The sequence below is a fragment of the Cololabis saira genome, chromosome 24 (assembly GCF_033807715.1).
Source record: "Cololabis saira isolate AMF1-May2022 chromosome 24, fColSai1.1, whole genome shotgun sequence".
Lineage (NCBI taxonomy): Eukaryota > Metazoa > Chordata > Actinopteri > Beloniformes > Belonidae > Cololabis > Cololabis saira.
Genome location: NC_084610.1, coordinates 528,248 through 551,372, shown reverse-complemented (window position 1 = coordinate 551,372; position 23,125 = coordinate 528,248). Strand labels below are relative to the sequence as shown.

General features: G+C 43.4%; 1 protein-coding gene across 6 annotated transcripts in view; it reads left to right on the top strand.

The window, feature by feature from the left end:
* The window catches only part of LOC133425182 (collagen alpha-1(XVIII) chain-like), an 89,419-nt gene that overhangs the window by 34,567 nt on the left and 31,727 nt on the right, over positions 1-23,125 (top strand). For 3 of the 6 annotated variants that reach the window (XM_061715880.1, XM_061715878.1, XM_061715877.1), the window contains exons 1-5: positions 1,224-2,567; positions 13,277-13,818; positions 16,407-16,484; positions 16,587-16,646; positions 18,687-18,762. In XM_061715880.1, the coding sequence (XP_061571864.1) occupies positions 1,322-2,567; positions 13,277-13,818; positions 16,407-16,484; positions 16,587-16,646; positions 18,687-18,762 (2,002 nt within the window). In that variant the 5' untranslated portion in view covers positions 1,224-1,321. Of the gene's footprint in view, positions 1-1,223; positions 2,568-2,631; positions 3,060-13,276; positions 13,819-16,406; positions 16,485-16,586; positions 16,647-18,686; positions 18,763-23,125 lie in introns of those variants that run through there. The other 3 variants (XM_061715879.1, XM_061715881.1, XM_061715882.1) reach the window with 3 other exon arrangements.

Below are 23,125 nucleotides of genomic sequence, written 5' to 3'. Positions count from 1 at the left end.
TGGGACTAGTTAGTAGTCGTGTCAATCCTTAAAAGCACTGGAGTCAATCCTCCAATAGTGTAGAAATAGCGGTAGTGCAGTCACCACACATATCTGATCTCAGCTGATGGATGGAAACATTTATAGTGAGTTCAACATCATCATCCACTTCTCTGTGTTATTGATCTGCAGTTGAATACAAGCTCATATGGAAACTAGCTGAACCAGGAGGCAGAATGAGGAAATGACTAGGTTTGTTTGGTTCTCGGTCTCGAGCTGAACTGGTCTTGGTTTTGTGTCGGTCTTGATCTTCTCTGGTCTTGGTAGTGTCTTGGTCTCGGTTAAGGCGGTCTTGACTAGAAGTCTACTCAACAGTAAAAAAACAAACAAAACCAAGAGTGAAATCAAATTTCCTGGGTTTGTTTTAAGGCTCCTACGCTGAATTTTTGTCCGTCTCCGATGAAAGAATTGTGGTAATATCTGTCATCACGGGTCCAAAACAACTAGTGTCACAATCAAATACTGCATTGTTTTTAAAGCTAGGGTCTACGATTTTACATATTGTACATTTTTATCAAAATCATTTATTGATATGGCCCAATAGTGTTACCTATGAAAAATGATTAGCAAAAAGACCCAAAAGAAAATATTTCTTCTATCTGCTGTAATCCTGCAAAGACGTCAACCAACAGGCGCCATTCGGCCCCAACGGCGCCTGTTGGTCAATCTGCTTGAATATCTATCTATCCATTCAATCATATTATCTATCTAATCATCAGGATCAGTGTCTGTCTGTCTGTCTGTCTGTCTGTCTGTCTGTCTGTCTGTCTGTCTGTCTGTCTGTCTGTCTGTCTGTCATTTTCTATCTATTCAATCATATCAGTATCTATCTATCTATCTATCTATCTATCTATCTATCTATCTATCTATCTATCTATCTATCTATCTATCTATCTATCTATCTATCTATCTATCTATCTATCTATCTATCTATCTATCTATCTAATCATATCAGTATCTATCTATCTCAACCCACTGGCCAGTTGTGATCCATATTCAGGGAAGTGTCAGGTTACTACTGGCAGCAGGAAAGCTCCTCCACCGTGTTCAGGGGAGGAGCTTTGGTGTGTTGGGGCATCTCTCAGTAATCCCATCTATCATCATATTGCAAGCCTGCCCCCATCCTCGGGGCTCCCCCCCACTCCTCCATCCGTGAAGGGTTTTCTTCTTGTGAGCAGCAGCCGTGCAGAGGGAGGGTCCCTGACTGAGCAGCCGTGTCTCCCAGCCGTCGTCCAGTGGATGTTCTGGTTCAGGTGCTGCTTCGGGGGAACCAGGGACCAGCATGTTCACCATCCAGATGTGGCCACTTCTCTTGGTTCTCTGTGCTGGGAGCACGGAGGCCTGGTTCTGGAAACCAGGTCAACAACCCAGTGCAAAAGGTCCAGGAACTAAAGTAGCTCCAGGAATCACAGGAGCTCCAGGAACCACAGGACCTCCAGGAACTGCAGAAGCTCCAGGAACTGCAGACGCTCCAGGAACTACAGGAGCTCTGGGAACTGCAGACGCTCCAGGAACTACAGGAGCTCCAGGAACTACAGGAGCTCTGGGAACTGCAGAAGCTCCAGGAACTACAGGAGCTCTGGGAACTGCAGAAGCTCCAGGAACTACAGGAGCTCCAGGAACTACAGGAGCTCCAGGAACTGCAGAAGCTCCAGGAACTACAGGAGCTCCAGGAACTGCAGAAGCTCCAGGAACTACAGGAGCTCTGGGAACTGCAGAAGCTCCAGGAACTACAGGAACTCCAGGAACTGCAGGAGCTCTGGGAACTACAGGAACTGCAGAAGCTCCAGGAACTGCAGAAGCACCAGGAACTACAGAAAGTCCAGGAACTGCAGAAGCTCCAGGAACTACAGGAGTTCTGGGAACTGCAGAAGTTTCAGGAGCTCCAGGAACTACGGGAGCTCCAGGAACTGCGGGAGCAACTGCAGGAACTGCAGAAGCTCCAGAAACTACGGGAGCTCCAGGAACTGCGGGAGCAACTGCAGGAACTGCAGAAGCTCCAGGAACTGCAGAAGCTCCAGGAACTACAGAAGTTCCAGGAACTACAGGAGCTTCAGAAACTACAGAAGTTCCAGAAAATACAGGAACTACAGAAGCTCCAAAAACTACAGGAGCTTCAGAAAATACAGGAACTACAGAAGCTCCAGGAACTGCAGGAGCTCCAGAAACTACAGGAACTACAAAAACCCCAGGAGCTAAAGAAGATACAGGAACTACAGAAGCTCCAGGAACTGCAGAAACTACAGACACTAAAGATGCTCCAGGAACTACAGAAGCTCCAGGAACTACAGAAACTACAGAAACTAAAGACGCTCCAGGAACTACACAAGCCCCAGGAACTACACAAGCCCCAGGAGAGACCAATGCTACCGCAGGTGCGGCTACCACGAGCAGCGACGCAGGACTGAAGGAGGACGGCCTCGTAACCGGGGAGGAAATCACCAGCGTGGCCACAGGAACTCGTAAGTCTGTGGACGCGTGGGACGCCAGCCCGCCCGGCGCTACGCCTACCGGGACGGCTAAACCAGGCAGGTTGGGAGGGGAGAGGGTGGAGGGGGGGTCTGGGCTCGGGAACGAGAACGGGTCCAGGACCGGTCCGGGCTCAGTCGTAGCTACCGATATGTCTGATATTAACCTGACTGCTGCCTCTGCTCCCTCTTGTCTCCCTGTGCCCTCTGATTGGCCCATTTGCAAAAAGCCAAAGTCTTTCATGCTGCCCAACTTTTTCAACCACACGTCGGTGGAGGAGGTGGGGGCGGTCCTACGAGAGTGGGCGTGGCTGGCAAGGGCGGGGTGCCACCACAGCGCAGAGGGGTTCCTGTGCCTCCTGCTGGCGCCCAGGTGCCCCCCCCGGGCCCCGCCCCCCCCGCACCTGCCCTGTCGCAGCTCCTGCCTCGCGCTGCAGGACGGCTGCTGGGCGTCCCTGGAGGACGGGCGGCTCCCGCTGGACTGTGGCCTCCTGCCCGCGAGGGCCCCGGGACCCGGGCCGCCTGGCTGTGCGTCAGTTAGTGGCGTTGCAGGTAACCGCGGGCCGGAACGTTCCTGTGTGCCCATGATGCTTTTCACATCCACGTCTCTTGTCTAGGCTGTTTTTTGTTTCGTTGTCCAAACACATTGAGTTTGTTTACCTTTTTAGAGTTTCAGGGTCACCTGGAAGGAAAAGAAATATGACAAGAAATTTCAATTGAGCTCATAGTTGTACAAGGAAACATTGGTTAGACGAGAAGTTGATATGAAAGTTACAATTTAAAGGTCATAATATGGAGAAAAGTTGCCAAAGAAACAAAAAAAAATTAAAGAAAGAAAAAATTCAAAATTTTACAAGGTAAAACAAAAAAGCCATAATGTTTAAATAAAGACATAAAACTTGATTAATGTAAGAGTAAGAGAATTGTAAGTTGCAATTTGACAAAGTTGTAATATCTGAAATAAAGGCTGTAATGGAAATAAAGTAGCGATATTTAAAAAAAAAAAAAGACAAGAATAAAGTCATAAAATGTTAAAAATAAATTACAAAGAAAAGCGAAAAACAAATGTGTTTTATGAAAAACAAAATACAAAAAAAAATACATTTTTGTACTGGTTTTGTCAGGATTTCCATATCAATTTTACTTATTTATAAAGGACCATGTAAGTTTATGTTTTAAACATAATGATTTCTCCATCTCTGGAACCTTTTATAGAAGAGTGAGAACTTTTGGCAGTGATATTAACAGGTGATAAAAGTCGACTGCAACGTTGTCTTGTAACGTAGGTTTTCCTCCTCATGCAGCATCGCTGAGCTTTCACATCCCACTCCAGAGATCCAACTCCAGCATTTCTGATCTTGCTTGTCTCCTCGTGCCTGAGGATTTCTGGTCAGCGGAGTCTCAGAGAAAGTCAGCGGAGCCGTCCATGGTGGGAGGGGAGGGGGTGACATTCATGACAGGAATCGTGGGTGGGAAAACCCGCTGCTCCGAGGAGAGAGAGCAGCGACTAAGTGCTCGGTTTGGGAGTCGGTGCAGCTACGCCGCAGCCAGCAACAAGGGAGCTTTGTGGCTGGAGCAAGACGGGGCGGCTCGCCGGCTCTGCCAGGGGTCAGAGGGCACCGCCGGGCCGCCCTCTGACACCCGTAACACATGATGGGTGGCAGCGTAAGATGGGCAGACAGTGGCGGGATGGGCAGAGACGGACAGTAGCACTCTTTGTGGTAGAGGCTTTTATATGGACGGGGAATTACCCCGTTCTGCACAGCTAGAGGTCAGTTTCAACACCCAAATCTGCATTTTGCATTTATCTAAAATTAATCCTGAACTATTTTCAGCTGGCTAAGGCTGTGCTCAGATTAAAAATATTTCCGCCCAACCCAGATGTTGGTTCCCTCTACTGCATCTGATAATGTGCGCTTGCTGCCTGAAAGTAACAGAATTGTCTGTTATTAGTATTATGAAGAGTTTAAGCCAGCCCCTAGTGGTCAGTAGAGGAACTGCATTTTCTCTTAGTTACGAGCTTGATTGGGACCCCAAGATGATTTACAACTAGGTATGTCCCGATACCATTTTTTTCACACCGAGTACGAGTATTTTAATTTGTGTACTCGCCGATACCGAGTACCGATCCGATACTTCTACCACAAAAATAACTAGGCTAAAAATGCAATGAAAAATGCAATGAATTGGAAGACAGGTTTTATTTGGAAGAGATATTCAATTTTAAATAAAACTCAGCCGGCCGGGCTTTCCTCCGCGCAGTCTCGTCGCAGGAACATCAACTGAGCATGTGCGGTGTTTCACCTGAAGCCGTCCGTGTGAAACAACATAAACAATCAAATAGAATTTAAAAAACAGGCTAAATGAAATGATGTTACACACTCTTGTACAGTAGGTGGCGATATGCACCTTAAAGTTGGTTGCGATCCGCCAATAAAACAGAGAAGAAGAAGAAGAACATAAACAATCCCATTGTTACAGTCCGGTTATAGAGAGTGATACATGAGTGAGACTGGCAGTGCCGTTTCAGGCAAGATAGCGACAATTAATGTAAGCAGGACGTCAGCAGGACGACGACAGAAGCAAGACAGGCTGTGGGCTGTCGGTGGGCTAATGCGGCTAACCGGCTAACATGGCTAACGGCTAACTGGAATGTAACAATGGGATTGTTTATGTTGTACTGTGAGTTATGTGGAGAGTTTATTAAAGGAGCTTGAGCCTCCTTTTAAGAAATGAGACTCTCTAGCCTCCTTTTAAAGTTCCCTGTGAGTAAAGGTAGGACCCCCTCGTAAACGAGTTGTTACAACTCAAGGGGCGTATCCTACTATAAATAAACAACTTCAACAACCAAAGGTAATACTCAACTGTCCAGTTTGTATAATTAAGGAAGATAGAACAAACTGAAACATGGAACAGCTACAGCCACAGAGCTGCTGCTCAGCCAGGCTGCCAGGCCCGGGGAGCCTCGGGGCGGCTCAACGTCTCCCCCTAGCGGCGCTAAACAGTAACTACAACAATGAAGTATCGGTGCGTGGTATCGGAGAATTTTTGCGAGTACGAGTATATGAGGGCAGTATCGGCCCCGATACCGATACCAGCATTCCTATTTACAACCTTCTTCCAACTGTGGAAATTTGTCTGCAACCTTGAAATTCCTCTTAGATTTGTTACGTGTTGAAATTTTGAGGCGTTACCGTATTTTATACTACACTTTTACCAGAAGCTTTACACATGGCAGCTGTGGTCGACTTCTGCTGTAGTGGCCCATTGCATTGTGGGATAAAGCATGCCAAGACTGGTCAGTTGCATATTAAATGCTGTATATGAGAAATATAATATTTTCATTATACAGAAGTACATCATGTGGATATTTTTCAGTTTGGGCATCTGTTTTAACATATAAGACACAACATTTTTGCATTTTGAAGGTCACAGGGTCAGTTTTCTGTGAGCAAGCACCAGGGGTACATCGTGGACAGGTTTATTGAACCCTCCATATAGTATCTGAGGAGACCAAATCCATTTCTTGTACCAGGCTTTAATATGTTTATTTCTGCCGTGAGGTTGGACGTTTTAAGATGAAGAAACTGGCCCCTAGTGGCCGTCATTGGAACTGCAATCAATCTTACTTCCTTGTTTAATTCAACCCAGAAACCCAGATGTGGCCCCTTGATTTGAGCTGACAAGTGAAGAGAAGCATCAACTCTTTGTCGTAGAAGAACAAAGAGGCCGATGAAACACAGCAAGCAGTATTATGAGTTTAAGAGCTCTGGACATAAACAGAGTTTTGTGAGGTTATCCAAAGTAAACTATTCACATATTTCAACCATTACAAATCTTTTGTTTGTGTTCCAGGTTATATTTATTCACTTTGAGCAAGTCTTTCACAAAGAAAGGTTTATTTTGTTCCAGTCTGCAGTCTTTGTTGATTAGCTGTCAGCCGCGCTCATCAAACCCGGATTAGGATGTGATGGGGATCAGAAGCTGAAGTGATGGCCCTCCGCCTGCTCCAGCTCAGGACTGAGGGAAAACAGCTGGATGGCATGGGTCTCCTGCTTTTAGTGTGATTGGGAGAGTTTTACATCATATTCAATCATGGTGTATCATTACAGTCAGTTTAGTTTGTTATTGCTGGGGTAACGTCCTAATAAGGGCTGCAGCGGTAATAAGGGGTTTAAAAAGCTCAGGATAAGCACGGAAACTGAATACTGTACGTGCAAATGCTGAAAGTACTAAAACTGCTCACAAAGAGAAGGCCCTTTGTGGATTGTTTGGTCGAATGAGCTGTTTTTGCCAAAAAAGGACATTACAGGTCTTGTACAAATGCATCCGAGTGACTTGACCAAACACATTCTGGGCTGTGGAAACTTAAATGAGGGTTTTTTTGGACATTTTAAGGCCAAAACAACAGCTGTGTCCGTTTAACCTCAGAAACTGGTTGTGTTTGTGTTTTCGGCCATGAAATCCAACCTCCTTTTTCACGCCTCGTCTTGTCTCCATGAGTCTCCTCCAGGGAGGAATGAGGCGCTCCACACTTGTAAAACCTCTGGAGGAGTCCATTAGTTCCACAGCGACGTGTCGGCGGGTTTAACGGGCATGCTCTGCGCTACGCGTCCCTCATGGCCCACTTTCCCATGGATATCGGACACGCATTTCCTCCTTCCTTACGTCTGCCCATCTGTCTGTCCCTGCTTCCTTTCTCTGGGGATGTCTCTTCTGCAGGCGTTGAATTTCCCCACTTACATGCCTAAAAACATCGACCTCGGACCTTTGTGATCCCCTGAAACCCAATATGCATTAAGTCATTTGTAATTGTAAATGCCTTCAGGGCTGTGAGTTATTCTTGTTTTTGAAAAAAAAAAACCTTGTTAGCAGAAATTTGAGCTGTGATATAGATTAAGTTATTAAATGCCTGAAGCTTCTGTTTTTACTATTTAAGGTCTCCATTATAAACACCCTTAAAGCTTATCCTTAAGACTTCCCTAAACATTTATTTAAAGTTTCTTTTCTTACCATTGGCACAATCAGAAAGAAAACTTGCAAGAATAAAAACAGATCCAGAGCAACCATCCATCCATTCTTACATGTTTAATGAGATGAATTTAAGAAAACCTCTGTGTGCTCGTCGTAGGCATTTGTTTACATCATCTAAGGGGCGACGTCTAGCTTCCTCGTGTAACGCAAACCAGGAGATGAAGAAGATTGAAGTTCCTTGACTGGCCACTAGGGGCTGACTCCAAAAGCCAGTCAATCTCCGACCTCCATGTTAAAAGTCCAACTTAGGAGGAATAAAGAAATGTACGACTTAGTTTAAAAAACTGTTTTGGTCTCCATAGTTAGATTTCACATCCATGACTTGGCTTTTTTTTTCTAATACTCAGAGGTGGCAGCAATAACAGGCCAGAAGCCTATAAGACAAGTTTCTGATTATTGTATGAACTTTTTTTTTAAATATTTTTATATATATATATATATATATATATATATATATATATATATATATATATATATATATATATACACATACATACATATATACATATACATACATACATACATACATACATACATATATATGAGGGGGATAGTGGGGGTGGGGGCAGAAACGGGAACAGCCAGTGACACAAACAGCAACCATTCCAGGTCTCTAAAACTAAATCGGCACTATGCTACTGTGATTTTGAGTGACAGCTGCAACGGTTTGTCATTATGTGAATGTTTTTTTTATTTTAAAACATATGGCTTTTTAAACCGTTAACTGTACAAGCAAACCTCCCAGTTAAGCTCGGACTTGGCTTTGCAGAGTCCTGCTACCTTTAACCCAGTTCCTGATTGGATTGTTACCAGCGGAAACTGGAGCTCATATCTATATGCATTTTAAAATTAGTCTTGAATCTAACAGTCAATTGCCAGGTTGATTGTAAGAATTCTCCTCGCTGAGTTGGAAGTCAGAGGCTGATGGTTTAAAACTCCTATTTCTCTGAGGATAGCACATAAAACTAAGAGCTGAGCAGCACGAGCAACAGCAAATGGTATGAATAAATAAAAGGTTTTTTTGCAAAAGGGGGGGGGGGGTATTCGGATACAATAACTGAAAACTGTATGTCTACTTGACAAACGAGTAAGTGCATTTGTTTTTTAGCTGCAGCATATCAGAGTTTATTGTTCTAAATAAGGGAAATTCATTCATCCAGCAAGGTTGTCACATGACCGGGAGAATCTCTGATCAGTTTGGGATTTGTTTGAAGTTTTTAAAAGGTGCTAAAAGAAATCCATCCATCCATTTATAATGTATTCCTGCTTATTCCTGTTGAGAGACAGGGATACAGTTATCCTCAAAATAAAATATCATGATTCTGGGTAGCTGACGTGTCCAGGTTTTCCAGGTTTGTTTTGTTTTGGATTTGCCTTTTGCTTCAGGGGGAAATATAAATAAAGTCAGAGCATGAGAAAGTGATTGGAGCTCCGACAACTTTAGGAAGTGTGTGGATTTGTTGCGTGATGGTGAGTAATGGTGCTGTAATGCTTTTGATACCAGTTTGTTGGCAGGCATTGCTGGTGCTAATGGGAGCCTTCACGTTAACTAGCTGCAGGGTTTCGTTGGTTGAGAGCTGTGGTTAAATGTCTGGAATCAGAACAGAATCTAGCTCAAGAAAACGTGAAGTTCCCATTCACATGTTGCAGCGGAGGAGTAAACTCCTCCGGACACATGACAGTGGTGATTGGTGCAGCAGCTGCAGCAGCTGTGCTGCTCTGAGACCAAGCAGGTGCCCTCAGTGGGAACTGACCACCCTGTCCTGCTACAGATCAGCTGGACGGAGTCCCGCAGGGCCCGGCTTAGCTGCTCCAGACACAGGAGTCCACAGTACGGACAGCCCGTGTCCACGGAGCAGGAGTGTTTTAAACATGCGTCTAATGTTGGATAGGGCTGTAACAATATATCGTGCCACGAAATTTTGCGATACATAAACGTCACAATACGCGTCGTGGAGGTGACAAACGTTATCGCGATATTGGATTATTAATATTAATCTATTGTGTTGACTAGTAACGCGCATCCGACCGCGCCTCGACCTGCGGACCAAAATCTTCCTCCGCTCAGAAGAAACTAGGACCGTTTTGGTCCCGATCACGGGACTCTTGCTGGGTTTTGAGCTCTGAACTTTTACTGATGTAAGGCTGGTGTAGAGTTAAGCCTTACCTTATTAAATTAAACCTTTTTCTGGTCGTGAGTAGGATAAACACGGGCACAACTTCTGCTGAGTTCCAGTGTACTTTAATGTCCCTCAACAGTGTAGGATTTTAGAACATCAACACAGCACCTAGTGCCGTACTGTGGCGTATCACTCCGCCCAATCTAAAACAGACTAATCACTACAGATAAACTGACTAGTGTCATTATAGTCCCTGATTTACATCAGAATATAAAGAATATATTTATAAAATAATGAACCCTGAATTACCAAAATAACCTTCTTAACAAAAATAAATCTCCTCTTACACTTATAAGGTTAGCATGAATCAATCTTTTTTATGATGTAAAATTGTATGTATTTATTTACTTTTATTTATTTATTTAATTTTAGTTGTTAAATTTCTGGAAAAGAAAAAAGTCAAATCATACATGAGAGAAACTATTCAGTTTGTGGCTAAATATTTGTACTTGTATGAAACTGAAGATCATAATGCAAACCTGACATTTACTTTTAGTTCAGTTTGTGGAAAATGTTTGGCCTGGCTTTCTCTTTAAAACTTAAACAGTTATAAAGCATTACAAACTGTAACAATAGGGCAAACACAGCATTGTTTTGTATTTTGTGTCTTTCAAATAAAAGACAATTTTTTCCAGTCATATGTTCCTCATTCAAGGTTGTTAAAAAAATACTGCTATAATATCATATTGTTATCGTGACCTCAATATCGTGTATCGTACCGCATCGTGAGATTAGTGTATCGTTACACCCCTAATGTTCGACCTGACCACCAGTTGGATGTGGATGAACAGACACTGACGGCAAAAAATGCTGCGATTAATATTGATTAAGTTTGTTTGTATATTTTGGTCCTTAAGCCAAGTATTGTCATTGTCAGCTGGTGATATTTAGATTTATTTATTAACGTGAGAACCACAGACGGTAGAAAAAAACGTTGGACAACCCGTCCGTGACGTCCCCCATCGGTTTCTGAAGTGCAGTTTTGAAGCCTTGCTTTGCAGCACCATGTTCCCGGGAACACGCCACCTCACGTCAGTCAGAGCTGCAGTAGCTGCAGAAGTTTACACCAGAGAAACCCATTACAGATGTTTTACCGACTAAATCTGAACGTCCCGCTGCATTTAGCCGAAGTAAAAACTCCTGATTACTTTGCTTAGCTTCATAGCAGAACGAAGACTGATGAGGAAGTGATGATGGATAGCCACTGGCTGAGCCCACTGTCAATCAAAAGGCATCATATAAGGAATAAATATATAGCTTCATATAAAATGACCAAAAAGTGCCGCCTCTCAAAGTTTAAACCAAAACATTTTTGCTTGAACCAGGCTGTAAATGTGTTCATTTACGGAAGAGTATAATGGGCATGCAGGAGAAAAAATATTTGAGAGGGGAAGATTTTTTTTTATTGTGCACTTCGAGAAAAAAGTCGAAATGTTGAGAAAAAAGTTGAAATATCGAGAAAAAACTTGAAATATCGAGCTTAATGTTTAAATACAATTTCAAGAATAAAGTAGAAATTTCGTGAATAAAATCGAAATTTTTGTTGAAAACCTTTTTCTCAAAATTGTACTTCAACATTATTCTCGACATTTCGACTTTTTTCTTGACTTTTCAACTTTTTTCTCGACATTTCAACTTTTTTCTTGAAGTGCATAATGAAAAAAAATCTTCCTCCTCTAAAATATTATTTTTATTTTTCTCCTGCCTGGCCCTAATACTCTTTATTTCTACTTTAAAGTTGGAGAGTTTAACGTGGAGGTCATATGGAGTTTGGAGCCGGTCCCTAGTGGTCAAAGGAGGAACTGCAATTTGTGATGCTTGCACATTGAACTCAACTCTCAGGATGGGATGTTGCCTCATGACAGCCGTCCTGCTTGTTCTGAATGGTGGATGTGGGTGAAGATTTCTGTCGCTCTCTTCGGATAAAGTGATGCTGCTCCGAAGACATTCACATCACGCGTGAACTTGGAAAACCATGACCGCTGACTTCCCTGATCCTTCAGAGCACACACTCTGGTTCCATGTGAACGTCTCATGAATCTCCAGCGACGGAGCGTGAAGGGTGGGCTGAGGGAACCGATTGCTCCCCTGTGATGCCGGTTCATGAGAACATGATGCTCGATCTGAGGCTGCTGCTCGTTTTCCTCTGGGCTGGTTCAGCTGATGGGAACGGGAAGACCGGCGGTTTTCCCATTAACTTGATCTGCTCTCTGTCTCAGACACTAAACCACCAACATATTGTTGCTGCTGCTTTTAAGAGTCCTGGTGCCTAACTTATTACACATTTTGCAGTTCAAAATAGTTTATAATGTGTATTTTGTCTGCTTAGTTGGGAAAAAACTACTTTCTATACCATAAATGTATGTTTTTATTTCTGACTCTTACGCCACAACCTTGTAAATGGTTGTACCCACTCTTTTTGTGCTTTCATTGTGTGGACAAAAAAATAAATTAAACCTCAGATGAACACTAGCATACAACTGCTTTTAATTTTGCTATTATTCAGTAAAAAAAAAGGTGCAGCTAATTATCAGTCTTTGATGAACTGCTCCTAAACCGCTGTGCAGACCTCTCTAAAAGGATTCAAATGAATCCTCTTAGATAGTTAACACAATGCCAAGAGGGAAAGACACAAGCACTGGAAACAGTTATGACATGTTTACTGAGCTTGTTGAATGTTAAAATCCACAATAGCACCATTACAAGAAGCTTGTTTGGAGCCGCACGGAGAAACACTGTTATGGCTGCACAATATAGTGAAAGTTTATCATTAAAATAACTGAGTAGTAACCTGATTGAGATGCTGTGTATGAGTGAATTTCCCCAAACTTTGAGCTGACGCGGCGTTGACACGACCACGTGAGAGCCTGATCAAAGTCCAACCACAAGCATCGGTTAAGATCATGTTATTGAAGCAGATACTTTGGATTCTCTAAGTGATTTTCTTTTTGTTTGCATTTTTCATTTGTTCTTCTGAGGTTGCATCTGAATCATAATGAGTATTAATCTTCCATAGGGTATCGATTCAAATGTCAAGAATCGATTCGATTCCGATTCTTAATATTCAGAATCGATTATCATGATTCGATTCGATATTGATTTGGCTTAATGTTATTTAAAATGTTTTTTGAGCTGTTGCAGGACTGTAAAATAACTAGTGAAATAATAATTTCACAATAATTATTGTGAAATAACTAAGAAATAAATAACTCAAACAGGCCTTTCAATATCCATTTACAGTGCAAAAAAAGAAAGAAATTGCAACAGTTCATGCAGTAAACAAATCATTTTAGCTTATCTAATGTATTCTGTCACCACGCACACATATTGCCATGAAGCACCTGGCATTTTTCAGAAGTGTCATGACAAACTGTGTGTCCGACTACTGGGATTAAAGTTAACTTGGTGAAAATGATGGAAAAATTTATTTTTTTTTTAAAATCGATCTTTAGACATAAGAATCGATTTTTAGGAATTAATATGAGAATCGATTTAGAATCGGAAAATCGATTTTTCTCAACACAGGCCTAATCTTCCATGTGGCCTCTCTTGCAGAAGGAAAAGTCGTGAGCTTGCTGCAGCTGATTGGAGACCCTCCCGGGGACGAGATCCTGAAGGTGTCCAAGCCGGACGGGGAGCCGTCCTACCGGTTCAGCCCTGGGGTGACGACGGGGCAGCCGGCGCTGGCCCACGTCCCCAACCCCCTGTACCGCCACTTCTCCCTCATCTTCAACATCATGCCCACCACCCCCGCCGCCTCCGTGCTTTTCTCCATCACGGACGGGAACCAGAGGTTCATGTACATCGGGCTGAAGCTCAGCGCCGTGAAGAAGGGCCGCCAGATGGTGCAGTTCTTCTACACGGAGCCGGACTCGGAGGAGTCGTACGAGGCGGCCAGCTTTGAGGTGCCGAGCCTGGTGGACACCTGGACTCCCATGGCGCTGTCCGTCTACGAGGATAAGGTCACCTTCTACCCGGACTGTGACAAGGAGCCTCAGGTGGTGAAGTTCGAGCGCTCGCCAGACCCCATGGATCTGGACCGCGGCGCCGGGATCTTTGTGGGTCAGGCAGGAGGAGCCGACCCCGACCAGTACGAGGTGATGCTCCTTTCTTCTTGCATTTCTATTCACCTGTACAGCACTTTGGTTGCCTTATGGCGTGTTGAAGCGCTTTATAAATAAGGTTTTATTTGGTTTGTAATAGGGATGCCCTGATACCGATACTGGTATCGGTATCAGGGCCGATACTGCCCTCATATACTCGTACCCGCAAAAATCCTCCGATACCACGCACCGATACTTGTAGTTACTGGTTAGCGCCACTAGGGGGAGATGTTGAGCCGCCCCGTGGCTCCCCGGGCCAGTCTGCAGCCTGGCTGAGCAGCAGCAGCAGAGCAGCAGCAGCTGTTCCATGTTTCAGTTTGTTCTATCTTCCTTAATTATACAAACTGGACGGTTGAGTATTACCCTTACTCACAGAGAACTTTATTAAACACTCCACGTAACTCACAGTACAACATTAACAATCCCATTGTTACATTCCGGTTAGCCGCGCCGACAGCCCCCAGTCTGTCTTGCTTCTGTCGTCGTCCCTTATTTTGAAATATGTCCACACTGCTGACGTCCCGCTGCATTAATTGTCACTATCTTGCCTGAAACGGCACTGCCAGTCTCACCCACAGGTATCACTCTCTATAACCGGACTGTAACAATGGGATTGTTTATGTTCTTCTTCTTCTTCTCTGTTTTATTGGCGGATCGCAACCAACTTTAAGGTGCATACCGCCCAGCCCCCGGGTCTCGCACTCAGAAGGCACGCTGATTTTTTTCCAGTGGCCAGCCGCGGTACTGCAACCAAAAATCCCATGTGGCCCAGAAAGCTTTTTTCCCATAGACCGCAATAGTTAAAGAGAAGCCTCTAAAACTGTTCACAGGACACCTCCAGCTGTAATCACCGGCAATTACTAATCTTTGTATTCTATATTTTTAAGTCATGGACTTTATATACATCAAAAATGTTTTATAACGGCCAGAAAAGTCAAAGAAAAGTCTCTTTCTGGGCGTGACGTCACGGCCGTGTCCGTGCACTCCACGGATGTATTATATTAATATATATTATATAATTATATTATATGAATACTAGGGCTGTTCGATTAATCGATTTTAAATCGTAATCACGATTATGTAATTAGAACGATGTTAAAACGTGAAACTCGTAAAATCGATTTTTCACTTTTTTTTTTTACCTTGTCTGCACACATATTAATGATTGATGGAAATACCTCTCAATACCTGCGACAAGTGCCCCATGGGAGAGGCTCTTTAGTGTAGGAGGGGGCATTGTAACATGCCACCGGGCATCCCTCAAGCCAGATGCGGTAGACCGGCTCGTGTTCCTTGCAAAAAACTTGCAAATGTGAATAGCAAATGTAATGACTGACATTACACACCTCTACCTCCTTCATGGGTTGCATTATTATTTAGCATGCAAAGACCCAGTTTAGTTTAATTAGAAAATGTCTTGTTTTATTTAATTGGAAATATAACTTACTGTATGTTTGCAAGTGCTGATTTGCTGATTATTTTTTTTTTAAGAGATAAAACTTTTATTATATTTTTTAAAACTTTTTTTCAACTTATTTGACAGAGTTTTGCACTTTATTCATTCATTTTTGGTTTGATAAGAGCAAAGTTTGCACTTAAAGCCCAATGGATCAAATGTTCAATAAAAAAACAGCATATTTGAAATCATTTCTTTGCCTTTTGTCAATTCACAAAATAATCGTAATCGTAATCGAAAATCGGATTTTGAGAGAAAAAAATCGAGATTTTATTTTTGGGCAAAATCGAACAGCCCTAATGAATACATTAATAATATATGTAATACTATACATGTAATAATATACATTAATTCATATATTATATTAATACATATTATATTAATATTCGCGTCATTGCCCCGGGGCATGATGGGAGGCCCCAGAGCATCATGGGAGGTGACTCAACTGCGCATGCTCTATGGGCCGCATAACGCGGAAGTAAACCCGGAAGTCAGGAACTTTTTCGGCGTATGCGCTGGCTGAGCAAACTCCATTGAAATGAATTTCATTTTCGATCTCCCATCCAGATTTTATTAATAGATCCATGATACCGCCACCTACTGTACAAGAGTGTGTAACAGCATTTCATTTAGCCTGTTTTTTAAATTCTATTTGATTGTTTATGTTGTTTCACACGGACGGCTTCAGGTGAAGCACCGCACGTGCTCAGTTGATGTTCCTGCAACGAGACAGTGTGGAGGAAAGCCCCGCTGGCCGAGTTTTGTTTAAAATCGAATTTCTGTTGCAAATCAAACCTGTCTTCCAATTCATTGCATTTTTAGCCTAGTTATTTTTGTGGTAGAAGTATCGGATCGGTACTCGGTATCGGCGAGTACACAAATTAAAATACTCGTACTCGGTGTGAAAAAAATGGTATCGGGGCATCCCTAGTTTGTAATATTTGTAATATTTGTAATATTTGCTTTTTGATTTGAGAACCTGATTGGACAGAAACTCCGGGTACCAGGTCCGGGTACCAGGTCCAGGTACCAGGTCCAGCTCCACATGTCCCCTGATCTGATGAGCAGATGTGTGTGTTGGTTTTAGATGTGTGTGTTGGTTTTAGATGTGTGTGTTGGTTTTCAGGGTTTCATCTCCACTCTGAAACTGGTGGGAGACCCTCGGGCAGCTGAGCAGTTCTGCGACTTTGACGACGCAGAAGAAGTGAGTGTATATGTGTATATTTATTTATTCATGTGTTGGTTTTACCCTTAGATCAGAGGTCGTGTGTTATTGCTTGCGTTGTGACATTCCTGTGTCTCTCAGGCTTCCGGCGACTTCGGCAGCGGCGACAGCAGCAAGAGTCAGAGAGGACAGGGTGTTAAGGTAATGGTTGGACTTCTGAAGTCCAAATGTTTGTTTTTGTGGATTTCCTGCTTAAACCCAGCAAACATCTGTACGCAGGGCTCTTCAGAGATTAGAAAAGGGTTTGAAAGAGGAGTATGAGGCGGTCCATGGTTAGATGTTGGCTCCAGGTTAACTGGGTGGCGGATGGACATGGGGCCACAGAAGGGCCCCACATTCAAACATTAGGTCTAGAAGTGTTTGGATGATGACAGAGTTGTTAGGATTTTGCCTTCAAGTGTTCAGCTTTAATTCACAAAGGTTTTACAAAAATAAATAATTTACTACATTTCCAGCAAAGCACCTCCATCATCAGGGAGCTAAAAGTAGTCGGAATGAATCCATTAGCTGAAGACTAGGTGAGTAGATAAAAGCTCTGGAGGTGATATCAGGTGATATCAGGTGCTGAGTTTGCAGCTGACTGGAACTCCTAAAAAGAAGTCGGAGAAGGTCTCAGGTGTGAAGGAAGAGGTTAGCAGACGTCAGGAACAAGAGGCTGCTGACAGAAGCTTCACAGTTCAGAGGATTTTTGACCCGAAACATTCCGTGAAAGCGACTCCAGCCTTTGAAATGAGATATTGTTCAGTGGCCGAGTCAGTGGCCGGATCTGAACCCAGCAGAGCTGCAGGATTTGAACCCAGCAGAGCTGCAGAACCTGAACCCAGCAGAGCTGCAGGATCTGAACCCAGCAGAGCTGCAGGATCTGAACCCAGCAGAGCTGCAGGACCTGAACCCAGCAGAGAGTTCTCCAGCAGAGCTGCAGGACCTGAACCCAGCAGAGCTGCAGGACCTGAACCCAGCAGAGCTGCAGAACCTGAACCCAGCAGAGCTGCAGAACCTGAACCCAGCAGAGCTGCAGAACCTGAACCCAGCAGAGCTGCAGAACCTGAACCCAGCAGAGCTGCAGGATCTGAACCCAGCAGAGCTGCAGGATCTGAACCCAGCAGAGCTGCAGGATCTGAACCCAGCAGAGCTGCAGGACCTGAACCCAGCAGAGCTGCAGGATCTGAACCCAGCAGAGCTGCAGAACCTGAACCCAGCAGAGAGTTCTCCAGCAGAGCTGCAGAACCTGAACCCAGCAGAGCTGCAGAACCTGAACCCAGCAGAGCTGCAGAACCTGAACCCAGCAGAGAGTTCTCCAGCAGAGCTGCAGAACCTGAACCCAGCAGAGCTGCAGGATCTGAACCCAGCAGAGCTGCAGGACCTGAACCCAGCAGAGCTGCAGGACCTGAACCCAGCAGAGCTGCAGGACCTGAACCCAGCAGAGCTGCAGAACCTGAACCCAGCAGAGCTGCAGGACCTGAACCCAGCAGAGCTGCAGGACCTGAACCCAGCAGAGCTGCAGAACCTGAACCCAGCAGAGAGTTCTCCAGCAGAGCTGCAGGATCTGAACCCAGCAGAGCTGCAGAACCTGAACCCAGCAGAGCTGCAGAACCTGAACCTAGCAGAGCTGCAGAACCTGAAGAGGCTGCAGGGAGGAAACGCAGAGGTCGGGGACGTCCGTCTCCAGATTTCAGGTTACCTGGACGTTAAGGATTTTCATCCAAGTATCAAAGAATATAATATAGTGCTTTTGAGCCCTGAAAACAGAGTTACTTGGTTTAAGATCCCTAAATGTGGTCTCGCTGGCTTCAGTGAAACGTGTCATAATCTGGCGATTCTGTTCATTTTTGCTTCAGTTTCCTATTTGTAAAAAAATGTATCAGATTTGACTCCCAATCTTGTTTCCATTGGACAGATTTTACTCTTTTTGTCAACAAAACCATGAAGTTATCCTTTATGTTGTATCTGACATCAGCTGATTTTTGTCTTCTTGGTTTCCTGTCATCACTTAAAGAACTGATCGATCCATTGATAAATGCAATCATGAAGGGTAGAGACCAACTGCGACGTCATGTGATAGTTAAACCAACCCCTTTCAAAATAAAATGTCATATTACATTAGGTGATGTGTATTCATGGACTGAAAAAGGTCCCTGTCTTTGTTTGACAACTCTTTCTCTTTATCCGTCCCGTATTCAGACCACTCCCCCAAGTCTGCGTCCCGTCCCCGAGCCCCCGCTGGTCGCCTCAAAGGGAGACAGAGTCACACAGACAGGTAAACCCAGGACACATGCAGAGAGAAACCCCCAGTACTGGACAGCTGGATATTCAGCCTGAGATGCTGGAGCTTCATCTGGACCTGGAAGCTTACAAACAGTAGAGGCATGGTACAATGCAGAAAGCACGTAGGTAGGCAGCAGACAGTACACAAAGTAAGATAGAGAGTGAAATTAAATTAAATAATACAAATTAAAAGAAAAGACAAGACAGCTAGGGGCACTTTGCAAGATTAAGTTCCTCTACTAAATTGCAAAGTTTCACAGAATTCTTCTTCTCCATAATTCAATTCAATTTTATTTATGCAGCGTCTATTACAACAGAAATTGTCTCTAGGAGCTTTCCAGAGAAAAATAGTGACATAGCTCCTTATGAAAAACATAACATCTGGTTTTACTTTCATGAATCTATTTTTATGTATAAAAACCCTCCCAAGAATGATGATCATGTTAATTGCCAAATGATGTGTTGGGTCTTTTACAAGTGAATTTTACAAACAAAACATTTTCTTTTGTTAGATTAGAGAAATTGACAAATTTAGGGAATAACCAGTCATACAAATCTTCCCAGAAAGCATTAGAAAATGTACAATCATAAAATAAATGTCCAGTTGTTTCAAAATATTCATCCCAAAAAGAACCGTTGTTGTGGACAAAATTAAATCGATGTCTTAAAAATTCAGCAGAGGGGTATATTCCATTAAGATTTTTAAAATGAACTTCCTTGCAACAGGAAACTTAAAGAATTTTGATCTTAAAGGAGCCGTCTGTAAGAAATGGCCAAAACTGGTACTGCAGTCACTGTCAAAATATTGTTGAGCGGCGTGTCCCCTCCCCCTCCTCCCCCCGACCAGAGGTTGCCAGGTAGGCTGCAGAATGCAGCAGGAACGTAGGCTGCCATGGCTGCGATAATTGGAGCCGAGCTGGCAACCCGGATGCCGAAACATTACTGACTTGGTGATTGGGAGATAGGTGGAGGGTGGAGCTTCAGAAACAATACTGACTTGGTGATTGGGAGATAGGTGGAGGGTGGAGCTTCAGAAACAATACTGACTTGGTGATTGGGAGATAGGTGGAGGGTGGAGCTTCAGAAACAATACTGACTTGGTGATTGGGAGATAGGTGGAGGGTGGAGCTTCAGAAACAATACTGACTTGGTGATTGGGAGATAGGTGGAGGGTGGAGCTTCAGAAACAATACTGACTTGGTGATTGGGAGATAGGTGGAGGGTGGAGCTTCAGAAACAATACTGACTTGGTGATTGGGAGATAGGTGGAGGGTGGAGCTTCAGAAACAATACTGACTTGGTGATTGGGAGATAGGTGGAGGGTGGAGCTTCAGAAACAATACTGACTTGGTGATTGGGAGATAGGTGGAGGGTGGAGCTTCAGAAACAATACTGACTTGGTGATTGGGAGATAGGTGGAGGGTGGAGCTTCAGAAACAATACTGACTTGGTGATTGGGAGATAGGTGGAGGGTGGAGCTTCAGGCCAAAACAAAAAATGACAACATAAACATCAGTTGAGGGCTGCAACTCCTCTTTTTAAACTGGAATATCCTGGCTTGAGTGCTGTTGTCAGTGACATAAGTATTTGAAATGAACATGATTTTTAAATGTCTGTTGACATATCGGGGTCATTTTATGATTCGTTTTATTATTGCTCTTACATACAGCTCCTTTAAGCTCTTAGCTTCTTTATCAGAAAAGAATTGAAAAATTGAGATTCTATTTGACAAGTATGGATACATTTATTTCACAAAAGTTTGCCGGATTGTAATATTAGGCAGTTTTACATTAGTGATATTGTGACCATTCACCAAAAGTGAGGGAAGACTTGGAATTACATTATTTGGACCTGAAAGCTTGTGTTTTTTGGTGTTGGAGTTCAACTTTCAGCAGCTCTGGAGCTCCCCCTGGTGGCTGTAGGAGGTGGCTCTTCCCCCTGAGCAGCAGACTGGTACATGTCTGTCTATCTGTGGCTGTCAGCTGGTCCCTGGTCCAAATCCTAGCAGCTTTTATAGGATTTCCCTTTGAGAATTCATGAAATAGTCTGGGTTTAATGGAATAAAATATGCTGAATGAGCCGTGACAGCAGCACAGATTCAGATTGCCGGCTGCTTGAAAAGCTTCTTAGTACCGGAGTATGCTGGTGGAAGCTCTCTCTCAAACCTGTTGGAGCAAATGAGGAATGTGGGAAAGTCCCAGAATGACCCTCGCTGTGTGACACTGGGCATTTAATTGAATCAAAATTCACTTTGTTTGGTTGTGTTGCTCCAGGAACAAAAATAAATCTGTGTGATCTCATGATAGAAGTAGTTTAGGGCACCGAGCAACAGTTATCATTTTAATATCTCATCAATACAATGGCAATAATAGGAGTGATTGTATTTTCTGTGATTCCTTCAAAATAAAACCCCCTCGTTATGAAGTGCTTTTATTGTGAAGCAGGAGGACAGATTATTAGTTTATTCAGCAACATTTCATAAGTTTGTGTTAGTAAACTCAAGACTGAGTGAAAGCAGATACATAAATGAAGAGTTATTTTCTTTAATTTTATCTGTTGCTGAGACTGGTAAACATAATTTACTATTTTAAGATTTCCACCAGTTTTCTTCTTCTTTGTGGTTTTCCCATGTTTAGTTTAATGATTGACTCACTACTGCCACTCCCCTTTGTCCGTATTAGTAAGTACTTACAGGACTGTCTCAGAAAATTAGAATATTGTGATAAAGTTCTTTATTTTCTATAAAGTTCTTTTACATTTTAAGATTAAGATTCCCAGAATATTCACATTTTTTGAGATAGGATATTTGAGTTTTCTTAAGCTGTAAGCCATGATCAGCGATATTAAAATAATAAAAGGCTTGCAATATTTCAGTTGATTTGTAATGAATCCAGAATGTATGACATTTTAGTTTTTGTAATTGCATTACAGAAAATCAGATTATTCTAATTGAGAAAAAGATGGATGAAATTCATCTTTGGATGGATTAATTAAATTAATAACTTTAGTGTAAAAGGCTCTTTGGACATTTCCCCGCAACTTTAGAGCTGCGCTCCTCTTTTCAAAGGCTCAGAAACTGCAGATTATTCTCTGCAGATTTTCTTTCAGATATGCTTTTATTTCAATTCAATTCAATTTTATTTATATAGCGTCTAATACAACAGAGTTGTCTCTAGACGCTTTACAGAGACCCATACCCAGAACATGACCCCCGAGCAGTTATTACATAAACAATGGCAGGTAAAAACTCCCCTAGTGGGAGAAAAACCTTAAGCCAAACAGCGGCAAGGAAAAACTCCCCTTTAGGAGGGAAGAAACCTTGAGCAGGACCAGGCTCGTAAGGGGGGACCCTCCTGCCGAGGGCCAGACTGGTGGGTCAGGGACGGCAACAGCACAGCAGGCAGGTGGAAGCAGCAACGGGATGACCAGGGGTGGGGACCGCAGGCCAGCACGCAGCTCCCGAAGCTCCGGCCCAATCATCAAGTCCCAGGTTGGGGTGCAGGGTCGGGGAAAGGTTGAAAAGGGGCAGGGCCAGGGAGAGGAGTCTTGAGGGATGAACCTTCTCCCCCGCCCAAAAGGGGCCGTTACCCTGCCCCCCTCACTCCCACACTGCAGGTTCCGGTGTCCGGCAAAGGATGCTGCAACATGGACAAAAGAGAGAAAAGGGAGGAGAAGGGGGGGCCAGCACAAGAAACTACAGGAGCGACTCTGACACACTAAAGTTTACACTACCTAGAGATTTACCAACACCAGCTAGAGGTTTACTAAACACTAACTATAGGCTTTACTAAACAGAAATGTTTTAAGTTTAGTTTTAAAGGTGGAGGTGGTGTCAGCCCCCTTAACCCAGATTGGAAGTTGGTTCCATAGTAGTGGTGCCTGATAGCAGAACGCCCGCCCTCCAAATCTACATTTAGATACTCTAGGAACTACGAGTAAACCTGCACTCTGAGAACGGAGAGCTCTGACTGGAACATAAGGCACTATCAGGTCTTGCAAATAATGCAGAGCTAAGCCGTTTTGGGCTTTATACGCAAGTAATACAATTTTAAACTGGATTCTGAATTTTACGGGTAACCAATGGAGCGACGCTAACACTGGAGAGACGTGGTCTCTCCTGCTAATTCCTGTCAGTACTCGTGCTGCTGCATTTTGGATCAGCTGGAGCCTATTCAGTAAATTACTTGGACATCCTGCTAACAACACATTACAGTAATCTAGTCTAGAAGATACAAACGCATGAACTAGTTTTTCTGCATCACTCTGCGAGAGGATTTTCCTAATCTTTGCAATATTACGGAGATGGAAAAAGGCTATTTTACAAACCTGATTGACATATGGTTTAAACGACATGA